General features: G+C 54.2%; 1 protein-coding gene across 1 annotated transcript in view; it reads right to left on the reverse strand.

Annotated features, from left to right (window-relative positions):
• Positions 1-350: 350 nt before the first annotated feature.
• LOC132397517 (F-box only protein 24-like) overlaps positions 351-20,656 on the reverse strand; it is a gene marked incomplete at its 5' end in the record, with an annotated part of 200,799 nt that continues 180,493 nt past the window's right edge. The window contains 6 exons of the mRNA XM_059976348.1: positions 351-806; positions 2,529-2,699; positions 3,395-3,526; positions 7,676-7,797; positions 11,909-12,067; positions 13,982-14,225. Of these exons, the coding sequence (XP_059832331.1) occupies positions 474-806; positions 2,529-2,699; positions 3,395-3,526; positions 7,676-7,797; positions 11,909-12,067; positions 13,982-14,225 (1,161 nt within the window). The remainder of the gene's footprint in view (positions 807-2,528; positions 2,700-3,394; positions 3,527-7,675; positions 7,798-11,908; positions 12,068-13,981; positions 14,226-20,656) is intronic.

Here is a 20,656-nt window from a genome sequence, read left to right on the forward strand (position 1 = left end):
GAAGACGGTATAGGGAACATTCTCCCCCGGCTGACGTGACTCGTCCCCGGGGAGTGTGGTCAGAGACGGTGCAGGGCATACTCTGCCCCGGCTGACATGACCAGTCCCTGGGGAGTGTGGTTGAAGACGGTATAGGGAACATTCTCCCCCGGCTGACGTGACCGGTCCCCGGGGAGTGTGGTTGAAGACGGTATAGTGAACATTCTCCCCCAGCTGACGTGACCAGTCCCTGGGGAGTGTGGTCGGAGACTGTATAGGGAACATTCTCCCCCGGCTGTCATAACTATCACTGCCACTGTCCATAAATACAGCAAGGCCCTCCTTCCTGTCATCTGTATAATTTATTTCTGTATAAAAAAACAACGCAAATTTGAAGTCCTGATTTTCTGGCTCTGCGTCCATAATGTTAAAGCTCCATAGCTGGTGGACTGGGGAAGGTGCTGGGGATCCTGTCCACGCCCAGCGAGGGAGTGTCACATGGGAGGGCCACCAGGGTGCCGGACACCTGTGGACCGCTGCAGGGTGCTGATGGCCTCTTTCAGAAAGTCTTTCTGGTAGGCAGACAGCCCCATCTGACCCACAATCTCCTTCATCATCTGCATCTGCTCAGGCAGGCTGCCGCAGCTCTCCAGCTGACTTAGATAGCGGGCACACAGGCGCGAGCCCTCCCCCTCAGAGTCGGGACCCTGACACCGGGCCTTGGCGGAAGGCAGCTCCCGAAACACCGGCTCCTCATCGATGTCGTGGCAGGACAGCATGTAGAGGCACTCGCGGCTGGAACACAGTAGCTTGGTACAATAGGGGACCTGCAGTGAGCAGAGAGAGCTGGTCACAGGGCAGAGAATCATACCCTTTGTTCCACTGTCCCATACTAACCCCACCAGCCTGCTCCAATCCCACACTCCTTTTTCCCTCACTCATTCCTGCTCATCTTGCCTCCCCACTTCCTCTGATAGTTGAGTCCCATCATAACTACCCTTCATGTGAAAATTTTAACCTTTAAACCTCCTCCTCCTCATCTGGAACCCATTCCTTCTAGTTTTAGCAGCCTTGGCAGGGGGAACTGACTCTGCCTAATTACCCTATCTGTGATACCCTAATGTTATGGAGGGAAGCAACGCAGATTTTCGCACTTTCAGATTTCATCTCTTGGAGGAGTAATGCAGGAACAGTACTGCTGAACAGCCCATCCCACAGTGCGACATTGCCCCCAACCTCTGAGTGTGACACTCCCTCGGAATGGGTTTGTGAAGAGGCAGCTTGCAGACCCACAGGTCATTCCAAAAGGATGAGTGGAGTGGTGTTGGCTGGAAGGAACTGCAGTCAGTCAACCTGAATGAATCAGGGCCAGTGGACCAATGGCCTTTGGTTCTCGCCATGAGGAAGGAGATGGAGGTTACCATTTTATGAAGGAGACAGTCGTTTGGTTTGATAAGTGTTTTAAGGTAGACACAATGAAGCCTCAGATAACCTGCTGAATCATTTCTAAATAAGTTATTTGTGAGATGTTCTTTGGTTGGATATAACATGCAGGTTTTTGACTGCGTCTGTCTGGAGTGAATCAAGCTGGTGGCTGATTGAGGGCAGAGCCATAAATTACCCATGTCACTTGCTGGGAAGAGGGCAATAAATGGATGCTGGCCTGGAGCAGAGCCAATAAAACAGAGTTAAAGGTCAGACACATGACCAATGAAACTGGATTGTAATATCTGAATTGATAAGGAATCAATATAAAAGCAGACGCTCCGTGTGTTGGTCTCGAAGATGTGAGGAGTGCCTTATGGAGATTCAAACCAGGACGGAAAGGAACATCTGGCCAACTGCAGAAACACCTTTTTAACTGGCAATATATTTTCTATTCTTTGACTGTAAATAGAAGGTCAGGAAAACTTAGTCGGTGTGCACACAGGTATTTGGTTGTGTAAATTCATGTTATTAAGATATTTGTCAATAAATCCGTATCTCTATGTGCCTCCCTGATCATTATTGCAAGAATCATCCTCAGTAATAGTGGTCAGCTGGTCACCCAGATGAGATCACCTGGCTCAGCAAGCTTGAGGGGACTTTTCTCTTTGCAGCAAAGGAGGGTGAGAGACAACTTGATTGAGGTGTACTAGATGATGAGGCACAGATGGAGTGGACATCCAGGAAAGAAGTGGCTAATACGAAGGCACATAATTATAAGGTGATTGGAGGAAAGTGTAGGGAGGGAATGCAGAGGCATTTAAAAAAAACCACTGTGGTAGGCGTGGAACACACTGCCGGAGTAGTGGTAGAGACAGATGTATCAGGGACAATTGAGAGATTCTTTTGGATCAGCACACAGATGATGGAAAGAGGGAGGACTATGTGAGAGGAAAGGGGTTAGAGTAGATTAAAGAGTGAGCACTACATCGTGGACCGAAGGCCTGTACTGTGCTGGAATGTACGATGTTCTAACTATGGACCCAAACCCCTTCCCGCTCCCCAGTTCCCTACCCCATTCCTCCCAAAGCCCCTCACTAATAGAATCCAGAGTTGGCACCTACCTGAACATACAGCTTGACAAAGAAGGCACTGCCCTTCGGGAACCCCGGCAGGCGACCTCCCGCTCCACAACCACAACCGTGCACTTCCTTACTGAAGTCACTGGACTGCGTGAGAACCAGGGAGTGATTCAGCCCACACCAAATGTTCACTGGTCGCTTCAGGTATGGCACCTTGATACAACCAGATATATGAGAGGAGCAGGATGCACATCACACAGCACCTCCTCCTCCCCAGATCACACAGTCCCAGGCTCAGATGCAAACTGCAACTATCCCACCACACCATCCCATCACACACTCCCAGAGTCAGGCACAGAGTGAATCTCCCTCCACACCATCCCATCACACACTCCCGGGGTCAGACACAGAGTGAATCTCCCTCCACACCGTCCCATCACACACTCCCAGAGTCAGACACAGAGTGAATCTCCCTCCACACCGTCCCATCACACACTCCCAGAGTCAGGCACAGAGTGAATCTCCCTCCACACCGTCCCATCACACACTCCTGGGGTCAGACATAGAGTCAAACTCTCTCCACACTGTCCCATCACACACTCCCAGAGTCAGACACAGAGTGAAGCTCCCTCCACACCGTCCCATCACACACTCCTGGGGTCAGACAGAGAGTGAATCTCCCTCCACACCGTCCCATCACACACTCCCGGGGTCAGACACAGAGTGAATCTCCCTCCACACCGTCCCATCACACACTCCCAGAGTCAGACACAAGAGTGAAGCCCCATCTATACTGTCCCATCACACTCCTGCATCTGGTGCCATAGGTGCCTGGTAAACTGTTTTTCTGTGCTGTGACAGGCACAGACAGATGGCAAATTGTTGAGATCAAGAGAGTTTGACTGTACCAGGGTTGGTTCTCCTCTGTCGATCTTGTCACCTGTCCCCAGTTGTCCATAACGGTTGTTTCCCTGCATGAACACACGTCCAAATTCATCGAGCAGCCCCAGATGGTTGTATCCCAGTGAACAACTGATCACCTGCAAGAATATTAGTCAGAGTTGTAACTAATTTGTTACAAAAGTATGTGAATGGTACCCAAGACTAAATTGAGATTCATTTTCTTGCAGGCATTCACAGGAGAATGAAGAAATACAATAGAATTTTCAAAAAAAAACTATACACAAAAGCATGAAAGGTGAAGTTTCTAAGTCTGTCTTCATTCGGACGGCGAAGAGTGTGTCTTCATTCGGACGGCGGAGAGTGTGTCTTCATTCCGACGGCGGAGATTGTGTCTTCATTCGGACGGCGGAGAGTGTGTCTTCATTCGGACGGCGGAGAGTGTGTCTTCATTCCGACGGCGGAGAGTGTGTCTTCATTCGGACGGCGGAGAGTGTGTCTTCATTCCGACGGCGGAGAGTGTGTCTTCATTCCGACTGCGGAGAGTGTGTCTTCATTCGGACGGCGGAGAGTGTGTCTTCATTCCGACGGCGGAGAGTGTGTCTTCATTCCGACGGCGGAGAGTGTGTCTTCATTCGGACGGCGAAGAGTGTGTCTTCATTCGGACGGCGGAGAGTGTGTCTTCATTCCGACGGCGGAGATTGTGTCTTCATTCGGACGGCGGAGAGTGTGTCTTCATTCGGACGGCGGAGAGTGTGTCTTCATTCCGACGGCGGAGAGTGTGTCCTCATTCGGACGGCGGAGAGTGTGTCTTCATTCCGACGGCGGAGAGTGTGTCTTCATTCCGACTGCGGAGAGTGTGTCTTCATTCGGACGGCGGAGAGTGTGTCTTCATTCCGACGGCGGAGAGTGTGTCTTCATTCGGACGGCGGAGAGTGTGTCTTCATTCCGACGGCGGAGAGTGTGTCTTCATTCCGACTGCGGAGAGTGTGTCTTCATTCGGACGGCGGAGAGTGTGGAGCTTCATTCGGACGGCGGAGAGTGTGGAGCTTCATTCGGACGGCGGAGAGTGTGTCTTCATTCGGATGGCGGAGAGTGTGTCTTCATTCGGACGGCGGAGAGTGTGTCTTCATTCGGACGGCGGAGAGTGTGTCTTCATTCGGACGGCAGAGAGTGTGTCTTCATTCGGACGGCGGAGAGTGTGTCTTCATTCGGACGGCGGAGAGTGTGTCTTCATTCGGACGGCGGAGAGTGTGTCTTCATTCCGACGGCGGAGAGTGTGTCTTCATTCCGACGGCGGAGAGTGTGTCTTCATTCGGACGGCGGAGAGTGTGGAGCTTCATTCGGACGGCGGAGAGTGTGGAGCTTCATTCGGACGGCGGAGAGTGTGTCTTCATTCGGACGGCGGAGAGTGTGTCTTCATTCGGACGGCGGAGAGTGTGTCTTCATTCGGACGGCGGAGAGTGTGTCTTCATTCGGACGGCGGAGAGTGTGTCTTCATTCGGACGGCGGAGAGTGTGTCTTCATTCGGACGGCGGAGAGTGTGGAGCTTCATTCGGACGGCGGAGAGTGTGTCTTCATTCTGACGGCGGAGAGTGTGTCTTCATTCGGACGGCGGAGAGTGTGTCCTCACAGCTTTGTACAGATGTGCAGCAGAGAGCATCCGAACTTACTGCATTACTGCATGGTACCGAAACGGCACTGCAGCAGGTAGTCAAAACAGCCCAGCGCATCACCGGTACCAGCTTACCCATTATCAAGCACAGACTATATATACAGAAAGGTGCCGGAAAAAGGCCAGCAACATCATGAAGGATCCCACCCACCCTGCTCATGGACTGTTTGTCCCACTCCCATCAGGAAGGAGGCCAAGTAGCAGAACAACCAGACTCAAAAACAGTTACTTTCCCCAAGCAGTACAGCTGATCAACACCTCCACCCACTAACACACCACACCACATCCTTCACTGCCTCTACTTTATCATTTCCTGTCAGTCACCTTATGTCGGTGCCTAGCATCTTTTTGTGGACAATCAATCTGTGTACACAAGCTATTTTGTGTTTTTTTTTATTATTGTGTTATTTATCTTATTGTGTTTTTTGTGCTTTAATGGATCAGGAGTAACATTTTACAGATGTGCACTGGAAATGACATGAAACATTCTTGAATCTCAAACAGATGTATTGTTCTTGATCTGTCAGTGGTAGGATTCGTTCAGGCAGAGTTTGTCCACTTTAATGTGGCAGTATTGCTTTCCTGATCAAACCATGTCCAGCAGACGTGCTTAACCTCAGGACCATCGCCTATGGGCCACAGTTGGGTGTCCACATCACTTCAATGAGGAAAGACAACCCAGGTTGGTAGGATTTGTGGGACATGGACCAGCCAGGTCTATCACTTGCTCGGGTGGGCATGAGGAACCCAGCATCTTCTTGTGACGGCAGTAGGAATCTGCTCCATTTCCCCTCCCTCACTGACCGAAGACTGCTGTGCAGTGGGGGGAGGGGCACATTGTACCTGGGGCTGATGAACTTTTCCAGTTTTTGTATTGTACAGGAAGTTGATAGTGTGGTTAAGGTGTATGGTATTCATTAGTTGGGGACAAGATAATGTTACAGTTCTATAAAACTTTGGTCAGACCACATTTGGAACAGCTTGTTCATTTCTGGTGGCCTCATTATCAGAAGGATGTGGAAGCTTTAGGGATGATGCAGAGGAGATTCACCAGGATGTTGCCTGGATTATAAAGTATGTCTTGCAAGGAAATGTTGAGCAAGCTAGGGCTTTTCTCTTTTGAGTGGAGGAGGAGAGGTGACATTATAGTAGTACACAAGATGATAAGGGGCATAGACCTAGAGGACAGCCAGACTTTTTACCTAAGATGAAAATGGCTAATACAAGGGGGCTAATTTTAAGGTGATTGGAGGGAAGCACAGGGGGGATATTAGAGATGGGTTTTTTTTTAATATAGAGAATGGTGGGTGCGTGGAAGGAACACACTGCCAGGGGTGGTAGAGGCAAATACATTACGGATATTGAAGAGATTCTTAGATAGGCAATGGATGATAGAAAAATGAAGGGCTGTGTGGGAGGGAAGGGTTTGCTTGATCTTGGGGTTTGTTAAAATGTTGGCACAATATTGTGGGCTGAAGGGCCTCTATTGCACTGCAGTGTTTTATATACCATTGTTTGAAAAGAGCAGTAAAGACAAAGCAGGGAACTAGTTCAATGACTGACATCAGTATAAATAGCTTATTGGTCCTTACTGTAGGGTTTAAGTGCAGCTCGAGGACAGGCACAGAGAATCAGAAACCCTGGCAACACACTTCGAGGAAGGAGTGTGTGCACTGGGAGGGAGACATCAGCAGGGTTATCATCGGGACCTGGGGTTCTGTAGGCGTGGTAGAAGTGGTTAAAACTAGTGTCTGATGCGATACTTGACCATTCTGGAACAGCTGGGCTTAAGGCTGCTGATGCGTGTTGAGAATAACTTTGGATGACAAGCGCAGGACCAGGGACTCCAATTAATAAGATGCTAGGCCCCTGGAACCAGGAGGGAGGTGGCATCTGAGGGTAAATTATGAGCCCTGATAACAGGGAGTAGGAAGAACTGTTAGACTCATGCTGAGAGATAATTGACATGTCTTTTAAACGATTGATCATGTACTGACCATAGGATGCCAAACAAAGTTATGTGAAGTTGTATATCTTGTTCTCATCGGAGGATAAGTGATGACAAGATAATGAGAGACGTTGATCATGTGGATAGTCAGAGGCTGTTTCCTAGGGCTGAAGTGGCTAGCACAAGAGGGCACAGTTTTCAGGTGCTTGGAAGTAGATACAGAGGAGATGTCAGGGGTAAGTTTTTGACCCAGAGCATGGAATGGGCTGCCAGCAATGGTGGTGGAGGCGGATACAATAGGGTCAAGAGACTCCTGGACAGGTACATGGAGCTCAGAAAAATAGAGGTAGTTCTAAGTAAGGACATGTTGAGTACAGCTTTGTGGGCCGAAGGGCCTGTATTGTGCTGTAGGTTTTCTATGTTTTCTATAAATATGAGCTTGGTATAACCTAAAAATCAGAGTTCTGGTGGCGGTGGAGACTGCTGCAAACTCTCCATGATATCATGTGAATAAAAGGAAAGTTGAAGTCACTCTGACGTTTGGAGTGAGTGTCTCCACAGCAGCGGCGCTGGCGAGTCGGGAGTGCTTCGTAGTGGGATCAGTGACTGCCCAGCGAGGTACACACAGCTGTGCGATTAATTCCATGCAACACAAGGGACCTTTACCTTGGAGGAAAGTGCCAGCGCAAGAGGGATCTGTTGGTCAAAGGGATCAAAGGCATGAAGAGTTCCAAAGAGGTCTCGATAGACACCAGCAGTGTGTACTTCCAGGTAGACAGCACCAGAATCTGGAAACAGACAGGCAGAGCATAATGACAAAGTAACAGGTTGTTTAGTACAGCCTCCTGCCCCAGTGAGGGAGCTCCCTGCACAGACTGTAAGAGAACCAGTCCAGAGGCCATTTAAACAAGTGTGCTTCCACTGTCCAACTAGCCCTCTGCACTGCCCTTACCGATTGAGTGGCACTGCCACGGTTCCGGCCCTCTGACCGTGACACTCCCTCAGAACTGTCCATCTGACAGCTCGAGGTGAGAAACATAGAAAATCTACACAATACAGGCCTTTCAGCCCACAAAGCTGTGCCAAACATGTCCTTACCTCAGAAGTTACCGAGGGTTACCCATAGCCCTCTGTTTTTCTGAGCTCCATGTACCCGACCAGGAGTTTTTCAAAAGGCCCTATCGTATCCACCTCCACCATCATCGCCCGCAGCCCGTTCCACACACTCACCACTCTCTCAGTAAAAAACTTACCCCTGACATCTCCTCTGTACCTACTTCCAAGCACCTTAAACCTATGCCCTCTGTGCCAGCCATTTCAGCCCTGGGAAAAAGTCTCTGACTATCCACACAATCAATGCCTCTCATCATCTTATACACCTCTATCAGGTCACCTCTCATCCTCCATCGCTCCAAGGAGAAAAGGCCGAGTTCACTCAATCAATTCTCATAAGGAATGCTCCCCAATCCAGGCCACATCCTTGTAAATCGGGAATTTGCAATTTCTTCCTGTAGTCCCTCTCAGATTTGTTCACCCTCTCTCCTGCCTCCTACTTGCTATTCTCACCCTCCTCAGGGAAACTGCTGAAGATGCAGGGAATTCCCAGTCTGTGTCCCAGTCCCGTTATTAACCTCTGCCTGACCCTCCCTGTAGCCTCGATCTCCCTGACCTCCCGGTAGCACTAACCATATCCCCCTCTCTCCCTGTCTGACCCCAGACACTGACCAACCCCACCCCACCCACCACCCTCCCCCTGAACTCCCTGTCTGACCCCAGACACTGACCAACCCCACCCCACCCACCACCCTCCCCCTGAACTCCCTCTGACCCCAGACACTGACCAACCCCACCCACCACCCTCCCCCTGAACTCCCTGTGACCCCAGACACTGACCAAACCCACCCCACCCACCACACTCCCCTGAACTCCCTGTCCGATCCCAGACACTGACCAACCCCACCCACCACCCTCCCCCTGAACTCCCTGTCTGACCCCAGACACTGACAACTCCCTACCCCACCCACCACCCTCCCCCTGAACTCCCTGTCTGACCCCAGACACTGACCAACCCCACCCACCACCCTCCCCCTGAACTCCCTGTGACCCAAGACACTGACCAACCCCACCCACCACCCTCCCCCTGAACACCCTGTCTGACCCGACACTGACCAACCCCATCCCACCCACCACCCTCACCCTGAACTCCCTGTCTGACCCCAGACACTGACCAACCCCACCCACCACCCTCCCCCTGAACTCCCTGTCTGACCCCAGACACTGACCAACCCCACCCCACCCACCACCCTCCCCCTGAACTCCCTGTCTGACCCCAGACACTGACCAACCCCACCCCACCCACCACCCTCCCCCTGAACTCCCTGTCTGACCCCAGACACTGACCAACCCCACCCACCACCCACCACCCTCCCCCTGAACTCCCCGTCTGACACCAGACACTGACCAACCCCACCCACCACCCACCACCCTCCCCCTGAACTCCCCGTCTGACACCAGACACTGACCAACCCCACCCCACCCACCACCCTCCCCCTGAAATCCCTGTGACCCCAGACACTGACCACACCCTACCCCACCCACCACCCTCCCCCTGAACTCCCTGTCTGACCCCAGACACTGACCAACCCCACCCACCACCCAGCACCCACCCCCTGAACTCCCTGTCTGACCCCAGACACAGACCAACCCCACCCCACCCACCACCCTCCCCCTGAACTCCCTGTCTGACCCCAGACACAGACCAACCCCACCCCACCCACCACCCTCCCCCTGAACTCCCTGTCTGACCCGACACTGACCAACCCCACCCACCACCCTCCCCCTGAACTCCCTGTGACCCAAGACACTGACCAACCCCACCCACCACCCTCCCCCTGAACACCCTGTCTGACCCGACACTGACCAACCCCATCCCACCCACCACCCTCACCCTGAACTCCCTGTCTGACCCCAGACACTGACCAACCCCACCCACCACCCTCCCCCTGAACTCCCTGTCTGACCCCAGACACTGACCAACCCCACCCCACCCACCACCCTCCCCCTGAACTCCCTGTCTGACCCCAGACACTGACCAACCCCACCCCACCCACCACCCTCCCCCTGAACTCCCTGTCTGACCCCAGACACTGACCAACCCCACCCACCACCCACCACCCTCCCCCTGAACTCCCCGTCTGACACCAGACACTGACCAACCCCACCCACCACCCACCACCCTCCCCCTGAACTCCCCGTCTGACACCAGACACTGACCAACCCCACCCCACCCACCACCCTCCCCCTGAAATCCCTGTGACCCCAGACACTGACCACACCCTACCCCACCCACCACCCTCCCCCTGAACTCCCTGTCTGACCCCAGACACTGACCAACCCCACCCACCACCCAGCACCCACCCCCTGAACTCCCTGTCTGACCCCAGACACAGACCAACCCCACCCCACCCACCACCCTCCCCCTGAACTCCCTGTCTGACCCCAGACACAGACCAACCCCACCCCACCCACCACCCTCCCCCTGAACTCCCTGTCTGACCCGACACTGACCAACCCCACCCACCACCCTGCCACTGAACTCCCTGTCTGACCCCAGACACAGACCCACCCCACCCACCACCCTCCCCCTGAACTCCCTGTCCGACCCCAGACACTGACCAACCCCACCCCACCCCCCACGCTCCCCCTGAATTCCCTGTCTGACCCCAGACACTGACCAACCCCACCCCTACACCACCCTCTCCCCGAATTCCCTGTCTGACCCGGGCACTGACCAACCCCACCCCTACACCACCCTCTCCCCGAATTCCCTGTCTGACCCCAGACACTGTCCAACCCCACCCCAACACGACCCTCTCGCCGAATTCCCTGTCTGACCCCAGACACTGAACAACCCCACCCCTACACCACCCTCTACCCGAATTCCCTGTCTGAACCCAGACACTGACCAACCCCACCCCTACACCATCCTCTCCCCGAATTCCCTGTCTGACCCGGGCACTGACCAACCCCACCCCTACACCACCCTCTCCCCGAATTCCCTGTCTGACCCCAGACACTGACCAACCCCACCCCTACACCACACTCTCCCCGAATTCCCTGTCTGACCCCAGACACTGACCAACCCCACCCCTACACCACCCTCTCCCCGAATTCCCTGTCTGACCCCAGACAATGACCAACACCACCCACCACCCTCTCCCCAAATTCCCTGTCTGACACGGGCACTGACCAACCCCACCCCTACACCACCCTCTCCCCGAATTCCCGGTCTGACCCCAGACACTGACCAACCCTACCCCTACACCACCCTCTCCCCGAATTCCCTGTCTGACCCGGGCACTGACCAACCCCACTCCAACACCACCCTCTCCCTGAATTCCCTGTCTGACCCCAGACACTGACCAACCCCACTCCTACACCACCCTCTCCCCGAATTCCCTGTCTGACCCCAGACACTGACCGACCCCACCCCTACACCACCCTCTCCCCGAATTCCCTGTCTGACCCCAGACACTGACCAACCCCACCCACCACCCTCTCCCCGAATTCCCTGTCTGACCCGGGCACTGACCAACCCCACCCACCACCCTCTCCCCGAATTCCCTGTCTGACCCGGGCACTGACCAACCCCACCCACCACCCTCTCCCCGAATTCCCTGTCTGACCCGGGCACTGACCAACCCCACCCACCACCCTCTCCCCGAATTCCCTGTCTGACCCCAGACACTGACCAACCCCACCCCTACACCACCCTCTCCCCGAATTCCCTGTCTGACCCCAGACACTGAGCTCACTCAATCTCTCAGTGATCTTCCCATCCAACAGTGACCCCTCTCCATGTCCTTCCCATTGGAGCCTGACCACATCCCCCTTGCCTACCTGTGATGTAGAGGGCGCTGCTCTGGTTGGAGTGGACCTCGGTGACGGTGACGTGGGGCAGACACTTGGTGATCTTGCGGGTGGACAGCTGCACAGTGTAGGACCTCGGCTGGTCCAGCTGCGTTTCGTTGATGGTCAAGCTGTACATCTTTCCATCGTCTGGGGGCGGAACGACAGGGTGAACCTTTGGCAGCCAAGGTCTACCCAACCCTGAGAACAATCCTCAGGCAGGCAGACTGACAGCCCACACAAACTGGCCATCAACGTCGAGTTTGGGTGGGAAGGGTTAGACTCCGAGGAACCGTTGCACATACTGGGGTCGTCGGCTGCAGTCGAGTTGGGGGGGTTGAGATGGCTGGTAAGAGTGTTGTGGGGGAGTACAACATTCAGGGGCAATGTGGGGAAGCTCCTTCCTTCACAGCAGGTGAAGGCCCAGAGCTATCAAATGCTCCCCGTAACATTTCAATCCAGGGATTATTCTCAAGAACCTCCTCTGGACCCAGCACAACATATCTTCTGATTACAAACAAAACAGAGACAGTTTACAAGAATGTTGCTGGGACTTGAGGTTCTAAGTCATAGGGAAAGGTTGAATAGGTTGGAACTTTATTCCTCCTGGAGCACAGGAGAATAGGGGGGAGATTTGATAGCGGTATACAAAATTATCAGGGATATAGACAGGGTAAATGCATGGAATTTCCCTTCAGGATTGGTGAGACTAGAACAGTTTGGCACAGACTAAATGGGCCAAAGGGCCTGTTTCTGTGCTATAGTGTTCTATAACTGTCACAGGCAGAGTTTTTAAACAGATTTCAGAGACTCCCAGAAAGGGATATGGTTGAAAGAAGGGCTATGTGGGAGGGATGGGTTAGATTTATTCCGTAGTGAGTTTACATAGATTAAAGATTAGTTTTATTTGTCACATGCAGAAAGCATTAAAATATTCAATAAGTGTGCCACTTGCGTCAGTGACCAAGACAGTCCGAGGACGTTCTGGGGGCAAGTGTCGCAGCACCTACAAAGTGTGCCCATAACATACCAACTCGACGTCCTTGGAATGTGGGAGGAAGCCCACACAGTCACGGGGAGAACGTACTAATTCTTTACAAAGGCAGGTTACTGGCACATGAAAACTAATTGCCTCAGGCAGGTGGGGCTCATCAGCCATTGTTGGCAGCTCATCTAGGAGAAGGCAACCTCTGATCTCAAACCTCTGCTGTCTTGAGCTTTGAGAGCAAAACCCAGATAGAAAAATCCAGAGCTGGAGTCCCCAAGGCAGTCCTGCACTGAGTTCAATACTGACTGGAAACTCCTGCGATGCTGGTCTCTGCCATTCCTTTGGGTTCATCAGACGCTTGGAGAGGGGGAGCTTGCTCTCCATATCGTACTGCCCAGGCTTGCGCATCTAGACAGCTGGGACGCAACATCTGACCGGTGGAGGCCCAAAATCATAGGAAATGTTAAGCAAAGTATCGAGGTAGTGTTCATGGGCTCAATATCCATTGAAATCAGATGGCGGGGGAAAGAAACTGTTCCTGAATCACTGAGTGTGTGCCTTCAGGCTTCTGTATCTCCTTCCTGATGGTTACAATGAGAAGAGGGTATTCCCTGGGTGATGGAAGGAACGGAGGGTTATGGGCTGAGTGCAGGTCAGTGAGACTAGATGAGAGTAAGCGTTCAGCACGGACTAGAAGGGCCGAGATGGCCTGTTTCCGTGCTGTAATTGTTATATGGTTATAGGGTTAATGATAGATATAACATTTTGGGCTAGAAGACTATACTGTTCTATGACCCCCAGGTTTTAAAATTTCTCACAATACTCCAAGTATGGTCTGAACACTACCTCACTTTCTGTGCTAGTTTTTTAAAAATATATTTCTCATTGTAACTTCTAATAATTTATTTTGTATTGCACTGCGCTGCAACAACTTTTGCAGCATACTCTTTGTCAGCAATAATAAGCCCAATTTTGATTCCAGCCGGGAGGAGAGGGGGCAGACTGGGGATGAAGTTGCTACCCTGTGTCCCAAAACGCCCCTTCACACCCCTCACATGGACACTGCCTGGGCTTACCTGTCAAGAGGAGCAAAGACCTTTCTGTTTCTTGTCCCACCAGCTTAATCTTCTTGAACCGCATGGAAGAGTGGAAGGTCATTTTGAAAACTCGCTGTCCACTGGACTGGAGGTACACCTCCACACAGTCACATGCGCAGGCAGCGTCACTTGTGTCCTGGGTTACCAAAGGAGAAATCTCCCTTGTCCCCAGCACATATAAATATTTCCTGTAGATTGTGTCATTCCTCGGGTCAGTGGCAAACTGGAAACAAGAACAAACATTAAATTCTCACCTTGGAGAAACAAGATCCTAAAGAAAACCTGTGAAAAAGACACCGTCCCATCACACACTCCCAGGGGTCAGACACAGAGTGAATCTCCCTCCACACCGTTCCATCACACACTCCCAGGGGTCAGACACAGGGTGACCCTCCCTCCACACCGTCCCATCACACACTCCCGGGGTCAGACACAGAGTGAATCTCCCTCCACACCGTTCCATCACACACTCCCAGGGGTCAGACACAGGGTGACCCTCCCTCCACACCGTCCCACCACACACTCCCGGGGTCAGACACAGAGTGAATCTCCCTCCACACCGTCCCATCACACACTCCCGGGGTCAGACACAGAGTGAAACTCCCTCCACATCGTCCCATCACACACTCCCGGGGTCAGACACTGAGTGGAGCTGTTCTGATTGCGCTGGGAGAAATCGGGGAAAAACTACTTTATGAAGGTCTTGAATTGCTTGGAAATTGGTTTCCAACGTCCCTTGAACTTCTAAGTGAGCGGCTGGTTTAGAGTGGAAGCTTCGTTTGGAGTTTTTCTGCCAGTTTGGACGGGGTTCGTTGACGGCTTCGAACTGCGTAGCACTCTGCTGTGGCGGCTGGCAACTCGCCGTGAAGCAGTTTCGCTCCCAAAACCGGAGGCAAACGACGTTGTTTGTCCCCACTGACATCGGGGCAACCTCCTTCCATCTCTATCGTCGGGATTCTCGTTCGGTGTTACAGCCGAACCGTCGTTTGAGACGTCTCGACCTCTCACGGCCTGGAAGTTTCTGCAGGACTAACGGAGCCTTTCCTGGCGTTGGAATCTCTGGCGCAGAGCCAGCAAGGTACCGTCGAGTACAAACTTTTCCCGCCAGTTACTCAACTCACTCCGAGACTTTATAACCAGCACCACCGTATCATTCTCGATTCGGACACATAAGCAACATGCCGGACCAGTCTGCGGGGAGTCGCAGGCCTTCGGGGAGTTATGCAAAGGCGGCTGCCTCTCCGGCCTCGGACAACGCCCTGTTTCGGACGGTGAAAGTTGAACGCGGGGTGCAATGTATTTTGCGAACTGGAACTACGCTGGAAAAGTGCGCGGAGGCTATGGAGGACTTGTTGGGGAGAGATGGTGTTTTGGCCGCTGAGAAGGAGTTCGGGAAGGCGGTGTTTTACCTGAGGAATGATGAGTTGGTGCATCGGGCCCTCAGTAGAGGGATCACGGTGGGGAACATCTTTTTACAGATGGAGCTAGTGACAGCTCCCACACAACGCATCGTCCTCGGTCACGTACAGCCTTTCATCCCCAACGAGGACCTGCTTCCCGCACTGGCCCGCTCGGGGCAAGTACGGTCAGAGATAACTGCCATCAGGCACAAATTCAGGAGGCGCACCCTCCGTACCGTAATCTCTTTCCGGCGACAGGTATTCATGAAACTGGAAAGGGAGGATGAAGTTGAGGGCCGGTTCACTGTCCGGCACGAGGGGGTAGATTATCAGGTGTATTGGAGCTCTGAGCGCCCACGGTGCCATGCGTGCGGGGAGGTGGGGCACTTTCGGAGGGACTGTCCTAGCACCCGAAAACCCAGGGAGTCCACTTCAGGAACTTGTGCCCCAGCTACCTCTGCCCCTGATCCCATCCCTGCTCCAACACCTGTGCCGACCCCTGCTCCTGCCCCTGACCCTGTCTCTAACCCTGCCCCTATTCCTACGTCTGCTCCTACCCCTGTGGTTCAGGCGGGTGATCCTGGGGCTACGAGTGGGGAGGTTCAGGCGAGGGACGGGGTGGAGTCCGGGCGGGGCAAGAAAGCGAGGAAGAAGTCGAAACATGTTAAGAAGTCGGCCCCCGAGACCGCAGAGCTCACACCCATTTGCCCTGAGGTGGAGAGGGAGGCTCGGGGAAGCGTGCGGTTGGACGGGGCAATAGGAGCGGAGAGTACCGCTCCATCGGTGAATTCCGCACCTGTGTGCTCCTCCGGTTTGAAGAGGAGATGGGATTGTTCCCCCAAGAGGGCAGAGAATGCAGATGAGGGGGTCCCAGAAAGGGGTGGGGATCCGGGTGGGAGTTGTGTCTAACCCTGAATCCCCAGATGTAGACACCAGTCCTGGGGTGGGTGGTGTGGTTGTGCATGAAGCTAGTGCTGGGCCTGTTTGCACGCCTAAAACAGACATGGAGCCCTCCACCCAGGACTTAGCAGTAAGCGCCTCCCTGGAGGCAAATGTATTAAGTAGTACAGGAGAGGAGACCAGGCTCTCTCACAGTCAGCAACAGGCTGCCAGTGAATCCATTGGGCAAGAGCTGCTGGGGTCCCCTTCATGCCTGTCTCCTGGGGAGGGTGATGTAACCTGCATGCCGACCCCATCAACTAATGGCCTGCAGGGAGTCCCTTGGGATTTTCCCTCCATCGTCGCAACTGTGGGTAAGACTGCTGCGACGGTGGAGCGGGAAGGTATAGGGGAGGTACCCACTGTGCAGTGTAGGTTACAGGGGCAGCCACCTTATACACCACATGAGGAGGACGGTGGGGGATCTGTCTGCAGTGAGGGGGATTCATTTGACAGCGATGGACAATGGACATCCTCACCCCTCCAGAGAAATCCCCATTGATACCTGTGGAGGAGATCAGAGAGTTTATTCACTCCTCCGTTGGTGCAAAGCATCGGCCTAAACTAGCCTCGCTTCGCTGGCCTAGCATGCCGAGGCTGGTGAAGTCCCTGAGGGTCATCCTCAGACGGAAGGGGAAGGGGAAGAGGAATGCTGTGTCAGGAATGACAGGCGGCAGCTGAAATCCTTCCTGGATGACCTGGTGCGGGACATCAGGATGAAAAGCAGCCTCGCTCCTTCGGGAGATGGTGGGTCACAGGGTAGCGATGGTAGCAGTCGGGCCCGGAAAGCAAAGGATATTCTCGGTTTTCTTCGGGAGAGTGCGGCTGAGGGCGCCATCGCTCTCAGTGGGAAGGGGACTGGTGCTGAGGCCTAGTGTGCTCCCGACATGAAGCTTACCATAGCTAGTCTCAATGTAAATGGTAGCAGGGGCTCTCCCCGCAGGTATAACAATCTCTCAGTCCTCAGGGACGGGAGATACGCAGTGAGTTTCCTGCAGGAAACCCATACCACCCCGGGGGACGAGTCCGCTTGGCTCCTGGAGTGGCAGGGCGGGGTCTACATGAATCACCTTAGCTCCAACTCTAGTGGGGTGGCGATCCTGTTGGCCCCAACCTCCCGGCCAGAAATCGTAGGAGTCCAAGATGTTGTGCCCGGCCGTCTGCTCCACCTGGCTGTGCGCCTGGATGGTGTACCATTACATTTTATCAACGTGTATGTTCCAAGGCGCGGGGTGATGCAGACGCGCCTATTCTGTCAGCTGAGTTCCATCAATCCGGGGGACTGCCTCATCCTCGGGGGAGACTTCAACTGTACCCTCGAGGTGGAGGACCGCTCAGGCCTCCAACGCGACCCAGCATCGGCAAAAAGGTTAAAGGAGCTAGTCGGCTCCTTTGACTTGGTGGACAGCTGGCGGAATCTTCACCCTGACTCTAGCGCCTTCTCCAGAAGATCTAGAGAGGGGGGTTCCCGGATAGACCGCCTGTATATCTCTCGGGCTTATGTCTCCCGCGTGTCGGCTTCCTCCATGCGGCCGGTGTCGTGCTCGGATCATCACCTTGTGTGGATGGAATATACTCCTCTGCACCCTCGGGTGGGGTCTGGGTATTGGCACTTTAACAACCGGCTGCTGGAGGACAGCCGATTCCAGGATTCATTCCGAGCGTTCTGGGCCACCTGGAGAGGGAGACGGAGAGAGTTTGGCTCCCTACGGCTGTGGTGGGATGTGGGCAAGGCCCACATCCGGTTTTTATGTCGGGAGTACACTAGGGGGTCGACAAAGAGGCGGGACTCTGAGATTGAGCGGCTTGAGAGAGCGTTGCTTGACCTAGAGTCCCATCTTGGTTCGACCGGTGGAGACCATCAAACGTGGCAGGAATACCAGGAGAAGAAGGACGCACTCAGGAATCTGCAGCTCCAGCAGTCCCATGGTGCGTATGTGAGGTCGCGGATCCAAATGCTGCAAGATTTGGACCGCGGCTCACCCTTCTTCTACTCGTTGGAGAAGTGGCGGGGAGTTCAAAAGCAGCTGGTGGAGCTACTGGCTGCTGATGGCTCCTCCATCACGGATCCTGACGAAATTATCGAAGAAGTCCGCACTTTCTATCGGTCCTTATTCTCACCGGATCCGTCAAATGCGGGGGCGTGCAGTGAGGTCTGGGGAGATTTGCCAAAGGTCAGCCCAGAAGACGCAGCGCGTCTGGACGCCTCCCTGACTGGGGAGGAGCTGTCTGCTGCCCTTCAGCAACTCCGGAGGGGTAAATCCCCTGGCTTAGATGGTCTGAGTGTGGAGTTTTATCAGGCTTTTTGGGATGTCCTGGGGGTCGTTTACAGCCTTGTTATAGGGGAGAGCCTAGCCACCGGGGAATTACCCCTCTCATGGCGGAGAGCTGTCGTGGTCCTGCTGCCCAAGAAGGGAGACCTTCGCTTGCTAAAGAACTGGCGCCCGGTCTCCCTCTTGTGCGCGGACTACAAGATCTTCGCCCGGGCAATGGCCAACTGTCTTGGTTCAGTACTGAGACAGGTGATTCATCCTGACCAATCTTACACAGTCCCGGGCCGCTCCATCCAGGACAATGTCCACCTAGTACGGGACCTGATCCACCTGTACCAGGAGACTGGGACCCCGGCAGCGTTTCTTTCTCTTGACCAGGAGAAGGCGTTTGACCGGGTAGACCACAGTTTCCTGGTGGGCACTCTGCAGGCCTTTGGGCTCGGACCACACTTTGTGGCCCGGGTTCGGCTCCTCTACTCTGCCGCAGAGTGCCTTGTTAAGGTCAATGGATCACTGGCAGCGCCCATTCCCTTCAGGAGAGGAGTACGTCAGGGATGCCCCATGTCCGGTCAATTGTATGCGATCTGTGTCGAGCCATTCCTGAGCCTCCTACGGCGAAGACTGACAGGTCTGGTTCTGCGTGAACCGGACATGGAGGTCGTCCTCTCGGCCTACGCCGATGATGTACTCCTCATGATGACAGATCCCAATGACCTGCGGAAAATGCGCGAGTGCCAAGACGTTTTCTCAGCGGCATCCTCCGCCAGGATCAACTGGGCGAAATGTTCCGGACTCTTAGTGGGTCAGTGGCAGGTGGACTCCCTGCCAGAGGAGATGAGAGCTTCTGAGTGGAGTACTAGGCGTCTCCTCTATCTGGGAGTCTACCTGAGTCCTTCTGGGGAGACCTGGCTGGCGAACTGGCAGGACCTGGAGACGAAAGTCATGGCCCAGCTGGGGCGCTGGTCAGGCCTTCTCAGGGTGCTTTCCTATCGAGGCAGGGTGGTGGTCATAAACCAGCTGGTGGCCTCCATGTTGTGGTATCGGATGGTCACCTTGGCCCCCTCCTGCCCCGTTTGCTGCAAGACTGCAGAGGAAATTAGTGGACTTCTTCTGGGGCAACAGGAAACACTGGGTCTCTGCAGCGGTCTTGAGTCTCCCAGTGGGAGAGGGCGGACGGTCGCTGGTGTGCATCCGAACGCAGCTGGCGGCTCTCCGCCTCAGGACTCTGCAGAGATTCCTGTACGCCGAGCAGCCTACCAGGTGGCACGTGTTGGCGACTTTCTTCCTCCGGAGGGGCTGCTGTCTTCACGAAGACATGCGGCTACCACCGGCGGGTGTCAGCCGTACTGCTTTGTGGAGTCTGCCCGGCTTCTATCAGGACCTACTGAGAGTCTGGAACATGGTCGCCTCAGGCCGGGAATCCCCTCCTCAGGCGGAGGGTGGGGTCCTGGCCAGCCCTTGCCCTACCTCAGTGGCTGTCGGTGCGGCTCAGTTGTGTGGACCGACTCAGGCCGAGCTGCTGGTCGGGCCCAGACCCCGCAATCTTCTCCGGGAGCCGTGTCCACACAACTTGAGCCGTCTCTCATCGATACCCACAGTCCCATTCAGGGATGCAAGTAGGAGGTATCTGTATGGGCTGCTACTCCACATCCTCCACTTCCTTACCCTTGTCCACCGTCCCACACGCCATGGTGGTCGGTCCTTCCACCCGGAGGTGAGGAGGGTCCCCACTGGAAGTCCCTTTATGCCGGGGTTCTTCCCATGCACCTGGGGGATCTCGGCTGGAGGGTACTGCATAGGGCAGTGCCCTGCAATAAGTTTTTCAGTTTGTACATGGACTTCCCACCCGCATGCCACTTCTGCGGGCTGGAGGAGACCGTGTACCACATGTACATGGAGTGTGTGAGGCTGCAGCCTCTTTTTGCATATTTGCGTGGGCTGCTTCTCGCCTTCTGGCTGCATTTTAGTCCCACCCTGTTTATATATGGTCATCCAGTAAGGAAGGGGGCATGGAGGGATGAGGATGTCCTAGTCAACTTGCT

Source organism: Hypanus sabinus, chromosome 7 (assembly GCF_030144855.1).
Source record: "Hypanus sabinus isolate sHypSab1 chromosome 7, sHypSab1.hap1, whole genome shotgun sequence".
Lineage (NCBI taxonomy): Eukaryota > Metazoa > Chordata > Chondrichthyes > Myliobatiformes > Dasyatidae > Hypanus > Hypanus sabinus.